Source organism: Agelaius tricolor, unplaced genomic scaffold (assembly GCF_023055355.1).
Source record: "Agelaius tricolor isolate 1412-34295 unplaced genomic scaffold, bAgeTri1.0.p SCAF_1, whole genome shotgun sequence".
NCBI classification, from domain to species: domain Eukaryota; kingdom Metazoa; phylum Chordata; class Aves; order Passeriformes; family Icteridae; genus Agelaius; species Agelaius tricolor.
Window position 1 is genome coordinate 88,737,933 of NW_027269261.1, and position 19,246 is coordinate 88,757,178.

The window sequence follows — 19,246 nt, forward strand, 5'->3', positions numbered from 1 at the left end:
TTTTTATTTTGCTTCCAGCACAGCCTTTCATAATGTAATTACAAAGCTCCTTTGGAACCTGAAGGTAATCATATCAAGGAGGTTGCTGTTATCTATAACTTGAATAGGTGTTCTGTAAACCTCCAGAGCAGAAAAGAAAATAAGTTTCTTCTACACATGATTTGTTAAGCCACACCCATGAGTATTCAAGAAGTGGGCATGGGGCCCAGGTGCTGCTGAAGGGATCTGGGCTTGGGCAAAGGCAGATTTTAACTAGTGAGTATACCATGCCCTGGCATGTCACCTTCCCACTTTACTCTGCAGACACACTTCCTTGTGCTGTAGATGAGGTAGGTTCAAAGTCTTGTCAAAATGTACCTACCTGCAATCCTCACAAAACACCAAGCAGCTGGCCTGGGGAATGATGCCTGATTGCAGCATCCTCTCCGAGGTGAGCACAGGGTACATCACTAAATGCCACATTAAACACAGAAGGGTAGGAGGATTCTCCCCATGCTGCTTATTGCACTCCTAAACATGCAAGCTCCTAAACTGACACACAACACCACTGTGATAAAGATAATTTGAGTCCACATGAGTAGTCTGAACAAGTCGTGCATCACTCAAGCCTTGCTGCAAACCTTCAGGTTCTGTACAGGAAGCTTTACTGACTGCCCAAAGCAAGGTTAACCAAGCCTGTAGTAACCCTCACACATATTTCCTTGAGCTCTTTGGCTTTCAGTTGGACCACTGGCATAGGAAAGTCTGAAAACAATAACCCTAATTCTGATTTACACCCACTGTAAATTTACACCCACTGTAGTGCTGTGAGGAGAGTTTAAATGGAGACCTGGTTTTCAGTACATTGTTATTTGGATTGTTTAGTCTTTATTGATCTGTCTCAACATGGTCAAAGGGCTGCTTTATCAAGGCACGAGATAGGCAAGATCAAGGTTTCCAAGACAACTGAAACATACCTTTAGTATATTTAACAAATTTAACTGTAAAATATTTAACTTAAATAGCCCATGTATTGTAATTACATCACATTTTGATATAAACTTGTATTAGTGTATGTTTCCTCTATTTGGTATCTGTTGTGTTCTGGGGATCTTTCTAAGACTCTCACTTTATGTGCATTATTACAACTAAAACTACTAATAACCTGAACTTAGGTTTAAAGAATATTTTTATTTTCTACTACTAGGAATAGGGGTGGGAAAACCTTTAATCAAGCCAAAAAAAGCCTGTGAAATCAGCTTCATTAGATGGTGGCTCAGGGCTGATGAGGGAGGAGGCAATTTCCTAAGAGCAGATGGTCCAACTTCAGAGAAAAGCAGATACAAGTCAGATGGTACAAGCCTACAACACAAGGTTAAAAACCACACAGTGATCAATACTGGGATAACCTGCCTTTCACAGTTTAATCTTTTTGCACTGGAGAGCTGCTTAGCCCTGAATGTTCAATATCTTTCAAGATTTCACTGTGTTCATGATATCCTTCACATTACTTTCATCCATTTAAATTCCTGGCCTCAATGACATCCTCTAACAATGAGATCCACTGTCTTAGTGTGAAAATGTTGCTTTTATTTGCTTGTATTTTGCTGCTTTTATTTAATTGTGTTCTTCCACTTCCATCATAAGATAGGGGAGATGAAAGCCCTTCTCTGTCTCTCGTACTGAAATCACATGCATAAAAAATAATTTATCTAATAATTTTTGTAACTAATTGATTTGTAATTCACTTCTCACATGCATTTCTCAGCTCTGCTTTTCTCCTTTTGTGTTTTGCTCTGTTGGTTGTATTTCCTGATACTCTCTTGATTACATCTGCATTCTGTAAGAGTGCAAGAAACTACCAAACATCCTGTCTTCCTCAAAACTGAAAATGAATATGTGTGCATAACTATTTGATTTAATTTCCCACAGAAAAGGAAACTTGGAGAGAATGGAGGGGACTTTCTCTTCTACCATCAGGACAGCTTCCATCAGTTGCTGGACTTCTGTCCACAGAAGTTTGACAGATATGAAAGATTGTAACCTGCTTGATTCAAGAGGAAAAATGTTTACAGGAATTAAAAACCTAATGACTTTTCTGAGTTTTGCTCCAGAACAGAGGCAATGAAGTCATTAACAATCTAAACCTTCATTTCAGGTTTATTTCTGCATCCTTAGTCAGTTCTGTAGGTTGCGCATGTACAACAGTTGTTACGTTCCCATAAAAACTACAAATGAAAAAATATCAGAAGAAATTGGCAATATGGTACAAGATACATAAAAAGTAAAGGGAAAGATAATTGCATTGAGTCAGATACAAACCTTCATGTGCTTTTGTTCTCTTGTTCTCAAAGGGAAGTTCTCAATGCAAGTTTGATAATGGAATAGGAATCTGGTTCATCTTGCCCAGCTAGTTAGCACTATAGACCTCAGTGCCCAGTTCACAAAGGCAACAGCTCCCTTACACATAGAGGCCTCTTTTCACCAGCCTGCATGGTGAGGGGTTAAACTGAATGGATGTACACAGAGACCTGCACAGTCCTTACCATAGCACCAATATTGAAAGATGGCTTGGGTGTGCCTAAGAACCATGCTGAAACTGCCTGTGGTCTTTATACACAAGGTAATAAAATTGTAATAATAAAATACAGGACATACACTCATGTTAGAAAAGTGTTGATGGGGATATGTTTCACTGCTGAAAGTGGAGATTCCTAATCTTCTATATTGGAATGAGCAGAAAAGACACAAAAATCTTTGGGGCCCAAACCTATACAGTTCAGTTGCTAGTTCTGAAGAGGCATCCCTCTTTCTTCAAGGAGAGACAAGACACTACCCAACTAGTGAAGTCTTACGTGGTAAGGCTAAAAATTACCCCCAGATCCTGCAGATACATGTTCTCCAGCCTCAGCCCTACACTGCCTTCATTTTAGCACCTGTTACTATTAGCAAAAAACACCATGGCACTAGAAAAATAATGTGCCTGTCTAATTAAAACACAAACACTCCTGTCATAGCTCTGTTTTGCTCTGTGGGCATACTCTGGGAGAATGCAGAACAAGATGCTCTGAAAAGTATCAGAGTTATACTGCTTATTTCAAAGATGTCTCTGTGCAACCCATTCTGAAACTTCTCAGAACTAATTGTTCAATCAGGTTTTCAAAGGAATCCAGAAGAGTTGTCTTCCAGATCACCCCTTGACTAATGTTCTGCAGCAAAACTGTCTGCTGAATAATAGCAAGAGTTAAATAAGATAACTACATCCTTGAGAAAGTAAGTGGAAGGATATTCTCTGCTTGAACTAATGTGTATCCAAGTAGGCTGGCAGGGCTGGGGTCCTATGTACTAAGCTCTGGCATCTGAGGCTCAATGATCAGGTGAAGCTCCCCTTCTCTTTCCAGAAAGCCTAACATTCCATTCCATCTCTGGGATGACATTTCCAGGTGTGAGATTAAATGGTAGAGCTGCAGTGTTGAAATTGGTCTGAAATGAAAAGTAGTGCTTGTAGGGTAAGCAACACAAATCTGCAGCATGACTAGAAAATTGTCCCCTGTTCTGCATTAGAATTAAGTGATGCCTACAGCTAGGTAGCTCTTGGGTCAATGTCAGAGTCAAACATACAATGATGCTATTTGAAAATCTCCACTATACACCAAGGTCACATAAGCGTTTTCAGTGGCACACTGAGAGCTGGCATATGGCTGATTATCCACTGTATTCTTCAGCTGCTCCTCCTCTGAGTTCCTGCTTCTCACATCAGTGGGAATTTAGGCAAACTGCATTTAACTAGACTAAATGCCTCTGGTTTATTAATTCCTATGGATGGAATACTGATTCAGATCACTGAGTTTCAACTTTCCTACTTATTATTACTTTATCTACTATGAAATGTGCGAATTATTCCTTTACCTCTTTGATAAAAATGTGAAATAGTGAAGTGCCAAGGAGCTGGTTTCTTTCTTCACCTACCTAATATGTAGTTGCAGAGGGGTCAGGACCAGGCTCTTCTCAGAGGACCATAGTTAAAGTAGAACAGGCAACAGGCACAGGCTGCAGCACGAGAAATTCCAACAGATATCTGCACTGAAACAGAGCCTGGAAGGAGCTGCTGGAAATGTGTGTATATATCCTTCTCTCTGCCCTGCACTCCAAGGCAGCTTGCAGACATGCTTCCACTTAGGCGCTCAGAGGTTAACCATGCCTTACAGATAAATTACATTCTGAAAATATTATTTGTTGCCACTGACTCCAAAAGTGTCACATGTTAAAACCGAGCATCTGGTGCTTGGAGGTTGCTGCAGCAGGGTCTGTCCCTCAGGCGGGTGCACTTTTGGGGCTCTGGCTGAGGATGGCTCCGGGCTGCACCGCCTCGCTCCAGCCAGGCCCCGCCGCGGGCCCCTGCGGAAAGCGCAGGGCCCCACCTGGGGGCAGGAAAAGTAATGGCAGGCTAATTCCATGCCCAGAGCTCCTGAGTTGTTTAAAGGGAACCCGGGGACACGCCGAGGAGTTGCCTACGGCTCAAATTTTTCCCTAGCAGCAAATAAAAAAAGCCTTTCCTAGGAGCAAGGCTGGGTTCCGAGTGCAGCAGGTTTCTCCTGAGAACTCCTCTGCACCAGCAGTGTCCAGGCGCCCTGGTGTCCACGTCCTGCACACCTCTGGAACGCGAACTCCGCCCTCTTGGACCCTCAAAGGTGTGGTCAGCACCAGCAGGTCCCCGTAATCCCCGCGACCCGCTTGGAAACCTGCTGAGGGACCAGCCTTTTAAACCAGGCACGGCTGTGCGGGGCATCGGCTCCAGCGGCGGCTCCGTGAGGGGAGGCCCGGGCTGCACCAGCCGGACACAGCCAGTTCCAGCCAGACACAGCCGGTTCAAGCCCGTTCCAGCCGGACACAGGCGGTTCCAGCCGGACACAGCCGGTTCAAGCCAGTTCCAGCCAGACACAGCCGGTTCCAGCCGGTTCCAAACGCCCCCTGCTGGACACGGCTGAGCCACGGCCTGGGCGGGAGTGGGGAATGAGTTTAACAAGGGGGCAAACGCAGTACGGCAGAGTGCCAGGGGAAAACAGTGGAGAAAGTGCCTGCAAACCCACGAAGAGAAGGAGGGAAGAAGGCAGAGGAGTCAGGAACAAAGGAGGGAGGTTGAGTCTGGGAAGAAAAGGAATGGGAGGAAGGTGTTCAAGTTTTTGTTTTTCTTTCTCACCAACTATATGAATTGGTTGTAGTATATGGTAGAGATAATTCATGCTAGTTATGTATAAAATATTGTAAAATCCAAGCTATGTCTCTGACCACTCCAGCCGGGAGCAGAGCCTAATTTTTATTCAATTAGTTCCCGGGCAACGTTAAGATAATATCAAGCCTGTTGATGTATGAATGGAACCTTCCTGGGCCATGATCACTGACTTCCCTGGAATGTCTGGGCCACTCAAGAGTGATCTGCTCATCGGAGATTGCATCTACTACCGGTGCCACTCTTTACATGTGAATACTGACTTCTCAGGAGTGCTCTGACATCATCTAGACACCTGGAACCGGACTTTTGTCTACCCCTGCACATGTATGGCCCCAGTTCTGCATGTGAAGGGACACAAAGGAACATTGGGTCATTTCTGCCCCAGGCAGAATAAACTGTATATAAGCTCGCTGTGAGAAGCAGTCGGTGCGAACAGGGGGAGACTCTGCCATTCGGGAGGTCAGATCATTTGTTCACCCAGCGCCAAAACCTGGGCTCGATGCTGACTCTTGGCTGTGGTGGTTGGTTTTCGAAATTCTATTTTGATGACGAGCTAATAAATCCTTGCTAAATTTTCTTATAAATTTGGCTTCCGATTTGATCATTTATAACATTGGTTATAAAGAAATTTTCCCCAAATCATTTTCCCCTTGCCATTTTGCCTATGGTGGCAATTGGCAAGTTATACTAAACATAGGAATATCTGCCAAATGCCTGCTAGAAGCAGTGTTAGGAATCCTCCAGTCAGTCGACCTGGCTAGTTTTCCCTGGATCTGGCATCTTGTTTTTTTTTTTCATGTTGCTATAGTCAGGTGAAAAGAAGTGCCACAAGAAGCATGCAGGAGACTTGAAAAATTCCTATGAATAGGTGATGCTTCTTTTGCACGTTCAGATGTGCTTAAACAAATAGCAGAGTTCCACTGGAATTAACTGCAATCTACCAAAACATCAGCAAGCACAAGTAAAGATCCCATACCATCATCAGAAACCATAACTGGTACTAAAGTAAATATCCTGTACTTGCTAGTAGATCAGTGAGAATTATCCCAGTGTTTTCAATGGAAATTAATTTGTCATTCCATTGGCAGAGTGTTTTAAACCAAAAATGGTTGTATAGGATCACAACCCTTACCTCCACCAAGCATAATTTATTTGGCTATCAGAATGATGCTCAGGCTGATTTGTACATAAATAGGTCTTACCAGAGCAAGAGTTGAAGAAAACTCCTAGTCCTTCTTGGAGAACACATCAAAACTGCCTGTCTAACACCTAAGTGATTTGTGACAGGTAAGAGTGAAACAAATCTTGAGGTTACTGTGCATTAAGTAACATTTAGCCAGGAATTATTGGGTTGGCAACATTGTGAAACATAGGAGAAACAGCAACAAACATCTGTACATTTTTCTTGTTTACCACTGTCTTGAAGGTTGGTAATAGAACTGAAGAGCTCTTATGTGTTGTAAAAGCATTACTGAAGTCAGCTAACACCCTAAATAATTACTGCTAGAGTGCTTACCAGGACTCAAGGTTGCTCAGTAAAAAAAGATATTCTGTAAAAAGCTTAGATTTAAGCTGATTTCATCCCTAGTTTGCCCAGAATATGGAAGATCACCCTAACAGTTTGTAAACCTGCTGCTCTTTACAGGTTAGAAAGTAAATTGACCAACCTGCATGGGAATATAAAAATAAGGCTATCAGAGTTAACCCACAGCACTGTGCAGCCTTGCCTAAGCAAACATGGCTGTAGATTTTGTATGGAGAAGTCCTCATGATGTATAAACACCTTTAGGTATTTTTCACTTCAAAACAAACCAAGAAGATAAGTAAAAAAAAAAAATGAAACAAAATTGGAAGTTCTTATCAACAATTTACTGAAATATCAGGAAATGAACCATCACCTGGGCCAGACCTGGAGCCTTACAGGGTATGTCTGCATTAGTGGTCTGGAACAGGAGGATGTTTTAAAAATTAATTTCTTAACTGTGCTTTGGCTCCCATCATAGTGTGATCTTGGAGTGTACAAACTGGAGTTCTTTCTGGGTGAAGTTAAACTGAAAAATGTGCTTCAAGAGTGCACCAAATGCTGTTTAAGTGTCATTCAGTCCACAAAACCACTCTTGAGCTCTGCTGAAGTTAACCCTGTCCCAAACACATGCAGTGTTGATGACAAGGCTTCAGTGCCAGCTGTTCTTCTGCTCACATTCATTGCTGCTGTACCACTGTATATACTAATAGGAATAATCATCAGCTGTTAGGCTTATCACCAACAGGTACTGGCAGAGGTGCCTCCTACATCTGCTACATCTTTGCTTGTGGAACTCTTGAACAGCATTACACAAAAACTTGCCTCATTTTGTGGAGAAAAAGTTCACTTAGTAAAGGAATTATGATCAACAACCACAGTGTTTTCCAAACTTTTCTAATGAACTAATCTGAGATTAAACCAAGGACTGAACTGTAATTGCAACTGACACTACATTAGCTGATAAATTACTGTAGGTCAATACAAACTTTGTATACCTGGCAATGAGGGGAAAGTGTTTGTAGCACTGAAAACTTCAACGTTGCTCAAGCTGGGGAGTCTGATGAGCTCACAAGTGGGGAACTTCTTCATCAAATATCAGATGAGTGTACTTACTACATCCCAGTGTCAAGCAGCATCCTCATTTCTCAACCCACAGCTAACACTGGAATAAACCAGTGCCATCAGAGATTGAGCACAAGTCTTTTCTTGTAAGCTATGTCATTAATGTAGAACTATAAATAAAAAATATTAAACACCAAGGTAACATCCTGCAGAGCAGCTTTTCATAAACTAAGTGCCATTTTTTGAAGTGATTAAAACAATTTTAAATTCCTTTGTCTAGCTGTCTGTGGAAAACATAGAATTTTAATAAAAGAGGAAAAGAAACATTTTGAGTTTGGTTGGTACTAGACAGGAGCCATATCAGGTTTGTGCGATGGTTTACTACCTCCCCTTCACATCTCCATTCTCTTGTTTATAAACACAAACAAAGTATACCTTTCCATGAGGCATGTGAATTAGCAACAGCCCTCCTCATATGAAATAAAAAGAATTTATCCTCCAAGAAAAGTAAAAATTATGTTTGCAAGCCCCAGCTTTCATTCACAAAACAACAGGACAATGTGACTATATAAAAAGTTTATTTGATTAGTACAGGTCCTCTAGATACAGCAGTTAAACAAAAGCATCATTTGGCAGTCAGTTTATTTCCTAATTCAGTAATAAAAGTGCAGCTTAATCATAAAGGCACAGTGTTGACATTTAGACAAGTCACTGATGTCCAGTAGAACTTGCAGGAGAAAGAACTCACTCCCACTTTTTTTCAAAACCACTTGTTTCATTTGCCAACAGTGATATTGAAGAGGAATAAAGGCCTACATTGGAAGCAATTATCATATAAAAATCTGATCTGGATCTAGAAAAAAGTCCTCAGAAATAGCACGACATACTGAAGCTATCAGTCAGCAACTCACATTTCTCTTTTCTGCTGTTCCACAAAGTCTTTAGGAAGACAGTGTGCTTGCTGCCATTTCACTTGCTTAAAATTACCAGAAAAAATCTCGAGATGAATGAAGGAGAAAATAGGCTAGTACTGAAGTGTTATAAAAGACACCTGCCTGCTGTATTTTGTGTCAGGGCATAACCTCTTTCCCACTGAAACACTTCTGGAACACCCCTTTGCCTTCCTTCACAGTGTAATTGGACATGTGCAATCAGGCAGCTCTCTTACAGCCTGCAGCCAGGCAAACTAATTTGCTTTTACATCATAATACATGCGGAGAACTCTCCTGACAGTCTCCACATATTTATCATCAGGAACAGGTTTCCTCTGGCTTCCTGGCTCCAGAAATTTCTTGATTGCAGGGATGCTGCTTATCCTTGCTTTAAATGCCTAAAAGGCAAACAGTAAGTACAGGGTATTTAAAGAACAGAAAGTAATACAAGAAAAAACCCTACTTTACTGATTTGTGTAACATCCTTTAACAAGCTGTATGTGGAGACAAGACAGGAAATATGGTTTCAAGTGTGGATGAATTTTACTCCCACTCTCTTCAACCCTTTTATTTTCCACAGTAACAAATGAGCCATCTATGTTGTATTGACATGGGATGAAGTGTTAAGTTATCTGTGGTTTCTAAGATGTTCATTACTAAGATCGTTCTTGTGATCCAGAAAATATCTTCCACTTAGCAGTATCACAGAACTGGTGAGTGTCAAAAAAAGGGAGGATGCATTTCTTCAGCTGTGTACAGGGCTTACTCCAAAATATAACAGTTTCTCTAGATGAAACATCTTACAAGGCTCTTCCTAAAGCAGGAAAAGCAAGACTACAATGAAAAAGTAACAAATGTTTGTGGAATTATTTACACGGAACAGACTTTGAAATAAAATTTATCACATTTATAGCCATATGGACATCTTTTTAAAGCAAGGTACCTGTAACTGAGGAAAGCCTGAGAGCACATCTGACTTCTTCTCTTCTACCATTAAAATGGCTTCAAGAAGATGAACATCTGCCCAGCTAAAATTGTTGCCAACAAGGAAGTCCTGCCCATGGTCTTTCAAAACCTAGAAATGTCATAGATGAAAACACTCAGGTGTGGACAGCCAGCTGAGGTTCATGTTTTCAGAATTCATAGGCACACCTTCTTTGACACACTACTGTTTCCTTTTCATCCTTCTCTCTCATGCAGCTAAAAGGGGGAACAGGGGATACACCAGCAGTCACTGATCATTTTACAGCAGAAATCCAGAATACCAAATCTCAGAGTTTTTCTTACCAATCCTTTCTTCCTACAACTCTAGGTAACCTTGTGTACTAGACTATAGGGTTAGACACCTTCTTGGTATTCACATCTTTCAAGTCTAATTTATCTGGAATTTTTCTATATATTTTTACAGCTTCAATGGGAAAATAGAGAGTATAAAAGAGAGGCCTATAAAAGTATAAAAGAGATATATAGTATAAAAGAGATTGGCCTAAAGCAATAGGGCTAAGATGCAACAAGTGGACTATAGGGCAGAATGCACCCTGGCAACCACCTATAGGAGACCTTGCAAAGTGAAAAACTGTTTTCTCTTTAGTCTTTAAAATAGAGAGGAACTATTCCTGCTAGATCATCCTGTCCATGCATATTAATTTCCATTGAGAGTACCTCTTGGGTCCTATCTCTCAAATGATCAGTTAGGGAAACACCAAGATTACAGTATGGCCAGAAGCCAGCAGTGATAGCTGTGTATTACTGTGTTTACAAAAACCCAACTGAGATGTATTTGAAATGTTAAACAAAGAAGACAATTAGCACTGCTTTTGCAATGCAAATTACTGTGGTGGGGTTGACCCTGGCTGGGTACCAGAAGTCCATCAAAGCTGCTGTATCACTCCCTTCCTCACCTGGACATGGGGAAGAAAATACATTGAAAGTCTCTTGGGTTGACCCACTCCAATGTATCTGATACTGCTCTGATCCCCCTCCAGCCAACAGACAGTATGGATGTTCTGGTGTAAAGTACTGCACTGACACTTCTGCTTCTGGTTGTGGTGAAACACCCAGTGTTCCCATTGTCATCCCTCCAGAATCAGGGAAGGAAATGATCCTCCTCCATACCTGTTCATACACTGGGAAATACCTGCTTGTCGCCTTTTGAATTATTAAAGCACGTTGTTTCTCTTTATCCTCTGCTGATAAGAAAGGGAACATCAAAATGAAGCCCATAAGGTCATCAGTTCCTCCAACATACATATCAATCCTTGAAACCAAAGCAAACAAAAACCTTAAATAGAAGGCACCTTCACAAGCCAAATCACCTTATATTTGTTTTAGGATAGTAAACACTGCATTTCCCATCCCCCTGTCGTGGTGCCTTCCCCCCCACACTCCTTTCCAGGCTGCAGTGTGATCTGAGAAATGCTTTTTTAAGCAATCTCCAACACACCCCCTCATGGAAATGATTTCTGCAATTAAAAAAATATGTCACAGTGGGAGTCTTATTTGTATTTGTAGTGATTTTGGCTCTTTACTTGCTTCATTGTGCAGGTTTAAACAGGATTGCACAGAGATTAAGTGTGTACCTTTGGTGTTACAGATCACTTCACAATCACCAAAGAAACACACAGCACCACAAGGAGTCATTCCCAACTGACTTAATTGTCTGAAAGTATCCCATCTTCAGAATTTCATCCAAAGTCCAAGTAGTGACAAATAGATAAATAATGGGGTTGGAAGTCTGTAGCATACCAGGTTCTTCATCCAGCTAAATTATCAGTATAGCAGTTCTTTGGATTGTCCCTTTCCCAGAGCTATGAGAGCAGGTTTTGTACTGTAGATGGACCTTTAAAATGCTACATACTGAGACAGCCCCATCATACTTCTTTTTTCTTCACAGACACAACATCAAGATGTAATTTTATAGTAGAAGATATGTATTGTATTTAAATATCTGATAGAGGCTTTGCCCCAGAGGTCCCAGTTGCCCTCGATGGGCTGCAGCTGCGATGTCCTTAATTGGGCTGCAGCTGTAACCGATGAAGATGACCGGGATAAAAGAGGGCGGGTAAGCCAGTCAGGAAGAGCCTTGGAGGAGCCCTAACCCAAGAGAGAACAGCGTGCAGAAGAAGGAGTCCATGCAGCAAAGATCTGCAGCTATGAGAATACACCCAAGAGGTATGGACTTTGGAAATCTAATAACAATATGGGCCTCTAGAAATAATAGAAGAACAACAGGTGATGAACCTGATGTGATAGTTAGCAGAGCATAAGACAGCCGAGAGCTGTGGCGGCCAAGAGCAGCAACGGAACATAGCCTTTGGGTCAGGGAGCTGTGAAAGAGTATGGCCTTTAAGCAAGGAGCTATGTGGGTTGTACATGGCCTGTGAGTCATGGGAGAATATGGGTGTTGTACATGACCTGTGAGTCATGAGTAAATGTATTGTATTTAAACATCTGTATAACTGGTAACTTAAGTAAAAGCAAAGGGGGAAATATAGTAGAGGATATGTATTGTATTTAAATATGTGTATAGAGGCTTTGCCCCAGAGGTCCCGGTTGCCCTTGATGGGCTGCAGCTGTGATGTCCTTAATTGGGCTGCAGCTGTAACTGATGAAGATGACCGGGATAAAAGAGGGCGGGTGAGCCGGTTGGGGAGAGCCTTGGAGGAGCCCTGACCCAAGAGAGAACAGTGTGCAGAAGAAGGAGTCCATGCAGTGAAGATCTGCAGCCATGAGAATACACCCAAGAGGTATGGATTTTGGAAATCTAACAACAATATGGGACTCTAGAAATAATAGAAGAACAACATAATTTCACACAGATGTTATTTCACATGAAACCAATAGTTTTTCAACAGCTTCTAGCTGTTCTTTCCCTAGCTTCCAAAGATCTAAACCACGCAGTTTTTGCAGTGCAGTGGGACATCATGCAACCACAGATAATATCAATGACCACTCTTATTGTGTAGCCCAAAGTTAGAAACTAACCGTTTCTTTCCAGAGTTTTCTGGTTACAGAAGTAGTTCAGCATCTACATGCCAGTCACCTCTCAAATACCTGTCAGGCTGTATTAATCTTTCAGTAAGGCACAATAAAGCCATGACTCAAATATTTGTATGTGAAAAGCAACTGAGTTAGGACAAATCAGTTGGCTTGCATCTAACTGTGGCTTCTCAGGCTCACTGCAAGTTGTGTATTGCTGAGGCCCACACGTGTGTGTGCAACTATGCAATTAATTCTAGATGCATCTGAACTACTATACTAAATTCAAGAACAGTAATACTGTTACATACAAGGCTCTTTCCTTCAGGTCCTTCCCATAGAGGTTGTACTTTGCTGCAATGTAGCTGAGGATGGCTCTGGTCTGCACCATCTTCATCCCATCAATCTCCACCATGGGCACCTGCTGAAACAGCAGGGATCCACCTGAAAGGACAGACACACATTATTCAGCTGATGTAATAACTCCATGTCAGATTTCTTGCTGTCTTCAGAGGAACATTGCTTTTATGGTAAGCTTGCTGTGGGTAGCCATTGTACTAAACTAGAGTTCTTCCATGCAAAAAATAAATTCCAGTGGTGCAGACAAATTCAACTGAAAAGCACAATTATTGCGGGTTACCATCCTTCCTTTAAAAAAATTTCACTGAAGTTTCAGTCAGGACTATGTACAGCAGCTTTTGAAATGAAATTGAAATGCAGTGGAGACAATCACACTAAACATCTCAACTGAGTAAAAAGTGTCTAGTTCCAAACAATGTAAAAAACCCTCTGTTCCATTATTCAAACACTATTTGAAGCAAATGTTAGATCCTCTTATGACCAATCTTTAGGCTATATCAGGATATAACATGAAATTTTGAGATACATATTTTCTGGTTACTGAAGCCCACGGTTAAGTTTGTGGGACCAGGTGGGATGTGTAGACAAATGGAGAACAGAAGAATCCAGAGGCTGGGCAAACCCTGCAGGTTGGAAAGATACTCAGTTTGCAATTTCATCTGTCCACATGTGGAAAAAAACAGCCTCAGCAGCTGCTCACAGCTCTCAGCTTTACTCTTCTGTGTGGAAAGTCTTCAAAGACTTCACACATCTTCTCTAAGTCTGATTTCAGGTTTCTTGAGGTTCCACATGGACTCACCTTGTAGGAGTTTCTCATACTGGTCTCGGGTTTCCAAAAACTCTTCTTCAAACTGACAAAAGAGAGTGAGGAAGAAGAGGAAATAACAATCTTTTCACATTTCTAGAAGAGATAAACTTTTAAAGCACCATAAAAGGAAAAGAATATACATCATGGCTCTTTTCATTTCAGATGGGAAAGGGAGAACACACCAAGGACAGAAGTGCTGGCAGTATCTCCTGGACTGTCACACTCGATAAATGGTGCTAAGGGCAACCCTAGCAGAAGAACAGGCAATAAGAACTGGAGTAAGGATGGTTTGTTTGGTATTAAACAGGCAATATAATGTGTAACAATCAACAATACAGTCTAAGCTGTCCTTAATATGCTTTCTGGAATGTGGAAAAAATCTGCTGTGCAATATTTTTATTTGGGAGCTAGACAGGAACGAATTCTTTGGAAGTTAAAACAAAGCTTTTACAAAATAGTGTACAAGTAGCAAGCCCTGCAGGAAGTTTGATATAGATGCATGTTTCAGACTCCTGAGATTAAATATTCACAAGATGAGAAACAAAAAGATACAGAATTGCTGGTGATCAGATGGATGTAGTTGCACTCAGTACAGCTGAGGATGGCTGGTCCAATCAGTGTTATTTATGGAGAAACTGAGTTCAAGATTAAGACCCCAAAGTTAGACATCTACATGTATGTGTTTGCATGTGCCGTGCATGTCTGTGATCAGTGCACAACATGGAGACTAGAAAATGGTTGATGTTACCAATCCCTAAATGCCTTGCTCAGTCAGCTTCTCATAACATCTGTGCCACTCAGTAATTAAGGATTTGCTATACTAGAGAAACCCCAGAAGATCAGGCACATTAACACACTGCCAATGTTCAACCACAGCAAGGATGATCACAGTCTAAAATTCAGGACCCAGGTTTCTGCTGAGGAGAAGCTGAGAAAATAATATTCCATGGGAAAAAATGTAGTAATTGGTACTTATCAACAGCTTTTTTTTAAACTCAAAAAAGAAGAGAGAGGGACTTAAAACATAGGAACAAATGATGGATGGAAGCAGACAGTTCTGTCTTCTGCAAGGCCTTCAAAAAAACACTGGTGGTCTTTTTAAAAAACTTGTATTCCTTGGCTCAGTTCACAAGTAACTGTATGTACTGTAACAGCTTATTGTGTAAAAGAGGGCACTCAGAGCAAATACTAGTCCTTTATGTCCTCAAACTGTATTACCAGTTTACCACCAAGATGGCCAGCAAATTAATAAGTAAATCATATACCATCAGAAAAAAAGTAAAGGCTGTTTTAGCTGTTTTACCCAAGTATTTAAAGATTTCTGATTTCCCTACACATATGAGTCAATTTGCTCACTTCACCCTCCTAAGTTTCATCTAAATGATGCTAGACACAACATATTTTGTGTTACAGCTTATGGAGGATGCAGCCAGTGGAGTGAAAAATAAAACAAAAATCTCTGTGTGAGCATTCAACTGAAAACAGGAAGACTAGAGAAAGTAAATTGCTGTTTTACCAGGCACAGGTAACACTTGTTATGCAAGCAACACATCTATCAGCTCAGCAGCTCTGGCTCATTAATCAAGTGCTTAATTAAGGACTGCACATTCTTGTGTTAAGCAAGTGCCACTGCTTACAGTGTCACTGCTCAGAAAACATGCAACTTGAAGCCATGCTTTTGTGTGCCTGAAGTAAAAGTATTTAATTACACTGAATAGCCAACCTTCATTTACTATTGCATCTTGGGATGCCTTTTCTTTTTTGACTAATGACATGTGATCTGCCTCAAAGACGAGCTTACCGATGTGCAGCTAGGAGTTAAAAACTCTAAAACAAACCTCGACCCCAGCTGCAGCCAGCAACCAACGAATCGATTCCATCTTGCCTCTTCCATCAAAGTAGTAAAGTTTTGGTTTTGTGGACATGACTTCAAACTTTCTGTAATCTAAAAGAGTTATAAGAGATAGAAAGTTAATAATTATACAGAAATCTGATGGCAGCTGGAATAATGGTTCACTGGTCACTCACACAACAGAAATTTAAGTTAATTTTTGATAAAATATTTTAGCAAAGTTTCAGTCTAAACTGATTTGATTTTCTTGCTGCACAGTCAAGTCAAACTATTTCATACACTTTTCATCCCCCTGAAATTCAGGAAAAGTAAGTATCAAGTTGCTAAGTAGGAGATAACAGAAAAAAAAAAATCACCATGAAGAAAAACCTTAAAACGTTTAGAAAATGTAAGTTTTAGCACTGAAGTTACACAGACACCACTAAAAGCCAAGTCTTGATCAAGGAGAAGAGGTAGGAAACCCAGTTTCCAAAACTGGCAGATCTTATATCAAGGAATGCCAAAAGTATCTAAACATTAATTCTACTCGTTTGGGTGAAGCATGGGAATGTACTTTTAAGCCTCTCACTTTTTTTTCTCGCTGTGGTGATCTAGCAATCAGTAGAAACTTCAAAAATATCACAATATGAGGATCAGTAGAAACTTCAGAAGAATGGCTTGTTTCTTCTGTAATAATCCAGATTAAAATACAGAGTTTCAGAGTGTTGCACTACTTATCCTTCTAGAGGCTGCATTTCTTTCTATTAATAAACCCTGTTGCTATGCAAAACTTTATGGACTTTTCAGATGATCCAATGCTGCTTTGCATTGGATCATCTGAAAAGTCCATAAAGTTCTTTAATGACTTCATAAATGAGGCTATTAATTGTTGTTTTTTGAACAGACTACTGTTTAGGCCTCAGCAGAAACTGGATTCTGCTGTAGAGCCATAAGACAAAAGAGCAATCAAATTTAATCACACTGGCATTTCACATGCAGAACTCCCTTATAGCAAGTCCTTGCTGCAACTGAGAGCTGTTTTCCCTCTGTAAGGAATTGTCACTTCAATCCACAGTTCAAGTAATTCTGGAAAAGAGGCTCTTGGCATGTGAACAATAACCTCCAGTTTCCAATGTTCCAAGAGCTCCTTCATAAGCAGAGGGAAAAAAGACCTTGAGCATGCACAAAGTGATCTGCTTGTTAGCCAGCAGGCATGAAAAGAGGACACAAAATATGAGAGTGCATCAGGCCATGGGAATTCAAACGAGCCTGGCTATTCCACCCTGCCTGCTCAGGAGCCTCTGATTGCTCTTAGGTGACAGGGAACTAAAACACTGCCAAGTACTATCTCTATCACTGATAAATATAGCAGTGAATTAGAAAAGTATCACTGTGAACAACACAAAAGAACAGAATTAAACAGGAGCTACTTGTAATACAGTTACATTCACAGAGAAAGAAGAAAAAAAGGCAAAGGTGATTTGTAACTTGTAGTTTAAAAAACTAAAGAAACAGAAGAATCGCTTTTCCTCAGTGCCGCTTGTGGAGACGTGCTCTTAGCAGGCCAGTGAACAGGTCACAGGACATAAGCAAGTCACTGATGCCCAACACACCTCAAGGTAAAGGCATGGTGGGTGCTTCTTTTATAATACTTTATAAATAATATCTTCTTAAATGCCAGGGGATCAACAAACTTTGAAATGAGCTGTAGCATTCTAGGTTCCTAGGACTGAGCCTGCTACACCATACTGGCAGAGAAAGTCCAACTTGTGAACTAAAATCTGATGGAAAGAGCACTCAGTGATGGGCAAAGAGCTTCTCCCTTCTCTGCCCTTTATCAGAAAGAAGTAAAGTAGCAATTTGCAGCCTGGAGCCACAATTACTGGTAGGTTGCTGTCCATTCCCCTCAGCCTGACACCTCAACAGGAAAATGGACTTTGTGAAAAATTTGTTCCTTTGCTGTGATTGATGAAGGCCACCTGGGCGAACGGGGCAATGAGGGAACATGAATATCAGTGCAAGAAACGATCGCTCCCACGCAAGGAGAACACGGAGCAGAAGGACATCGGTGAAGAGGGCCAGGGGAGCAGCTGTGCTTGGCACGTTCCGCACAGTCCAGGGCTCTGGGGCCCGATCTTCCCTGCCTGCATTCGGCAGCCCAGCAGCGCTTCCACTCTGCACCCGCAACAGCAGCCCGGGGCACGTCCCCTGCTCAGCGTGTGACAGGCAGCAGCCCCGGGGCCATCGGCTCCCTCCCCTCCCGGGGACAAGCCCTCGGCAGACATGAGATGACGAGCGGTCTGCGCTGTGACACGGGGAGCCCGGGACCGGGAGCGGATCCACGGCTCAGGCTTGAGCCCGCCACAGACTCCCGGCTGCCCGCCTCACCTGAGCCAAGCACCGCTTGGAGGGGGAACGGGAAGAGGGAAATCCCAGGGGCCCACATTACTCACACACACGGAGGGTTAAGCGGTGATGCCGAACGAGCACACGACGCCCAAGGCAGAGCACTCGGGCCGACCCCGCCCGCAGCCGCGATCAGCTGCAGCCTCAGCAGCCGGCTCCGCCTGCCGCCCTCCCCGCCCAGGCCACGGGACGGCGACGAGCGGAGCAGCCGCCAATGGGAAGCCGTAAATTTGCAAGTTTCGCAAAGCCTTCTGGAAAGACATCTCACCATAAAGAATTTCGCTAAAATTTTTAAACTGGGTTATGAACTGGTTTCTCTAGGTTTTGTTGCTACAAAGTGATGATTCCATGCCTTGTGTCACTGGGTTTTGAGCCGTCTTCCAAGCCATGAGGTAAAGGGAGCCGGCAGTATTGAGCTATAAATACATTCTGAGGAGCGCTTATTGTCTGGATGTGAGGGCGATCTGGCTGCGACATCTGTCACCCCATTGATCGCCAGGGTTGATTCGGCTGATCTGGCTGGCTAGGCGGGTGTCCCCTTCCTCCCTCAACGCTCCATGTGCGTCCCTCCCGAAGCTGCGCGCTCGGTCGAAGAGGACGACCTCCCCGATAGAGACGGTACCGTTCATCGGTCAAGGGTATACGGTAGCTGCGCTCCCCTGCTAGAACCTCCAAACAAGCTCAAGGTCCATTTGTAGGAGAACGTAGGGTAGTCAAGCTTCCAAGACTGCAGACACATCCAAGTGAGGCGCTGCATGGGGCAGTCTGCCATTGTTTTGTGCTCATACGCACATTCCGTGAGTGACGGTGTGTGTATGCAAATTCTTTTATTTCACTGTATCGCTTCTTCAATTCCTCACTCACCTACAAATCCGTGAGCTACTCGTGTCACACTTCCCCCCCACTAGGTAAAACTGGAATACTTGCAAATGTAAATATATTTTTCACCTAGTTCTTCACCTGTGCAAGTGCTTGTCAGCCCACTTAAATAGCTAACAAAAGGGCTGGGCTTGTAAGGTATAAACTGTTTTCAGCTTCTGCCGCCTTGAAAGCAGGGGAGAAGGCTAAAGAGGTGACACAAGACACAGAACAATAGAACAGGAACAGAACAGAATAATTTCCCTTAGAAAGG

General features: G+C 42.1%; 1 protein-coding gene across 1 annotated transcript; it reads right to left on the minus strand.

Annotated features, from left to right (window-relative positions):
- Positions 1-8,360: 8,360 nt before the first annotated feature.
- Positions 8,361-18,300, minus strand: LOC139597221 (glutathione S-transferase 3). Its single transcript, XM_071442283.1, has 7 exons — positions 18,162-18,300; positions 15,716-15,822; positions 13,869-13,920; positions 13,021-13,153; positions 10,847-10,988; positions 9,675-9,806; positions 8,361-9,129 (listed from the first exon to the last, which is right to left on the minus strand). Exons 2-7 carry the CDS (start codon positions 15,800-15,802, stop codon positions 8,986-8,988), a joined length of 690 nt encoding a protein of 229 aa, XP_071298384.1. The 5' UTR covers positions 15,803-15,822; positions 18,162-18,300; the 3' UTR covers positions 8,361-8,985.
- Between the last annotated feature and the right edge of the window lie 946 nt (positions 18,301-19,246).

Bases quoted from the DNA above. Each gene is read 5' to 3' on its own strand.
- LOC139597221 (XM_071442283.1), bottom strand. From the start codon at position 15,802: ATGTCCACAAAACCAAAACTTTACTACTTTGATGGAAGAGGCAAGATG. The intron at 13,154-13,868 runs GTGAGTCCATGT...CTGTCCTTTCAG, and splicing joins GTATGAGAAACTCCTACAAG to GTGGATCCCTGCTGTTTCAG. The intron at 9,807-10,846 runs GTATGGAGGAGG...TGACATTTCTAG, and splicing joins ATTTCCCAGTGTATGAACAG to GTTTTGAAAGACCATGGGCA.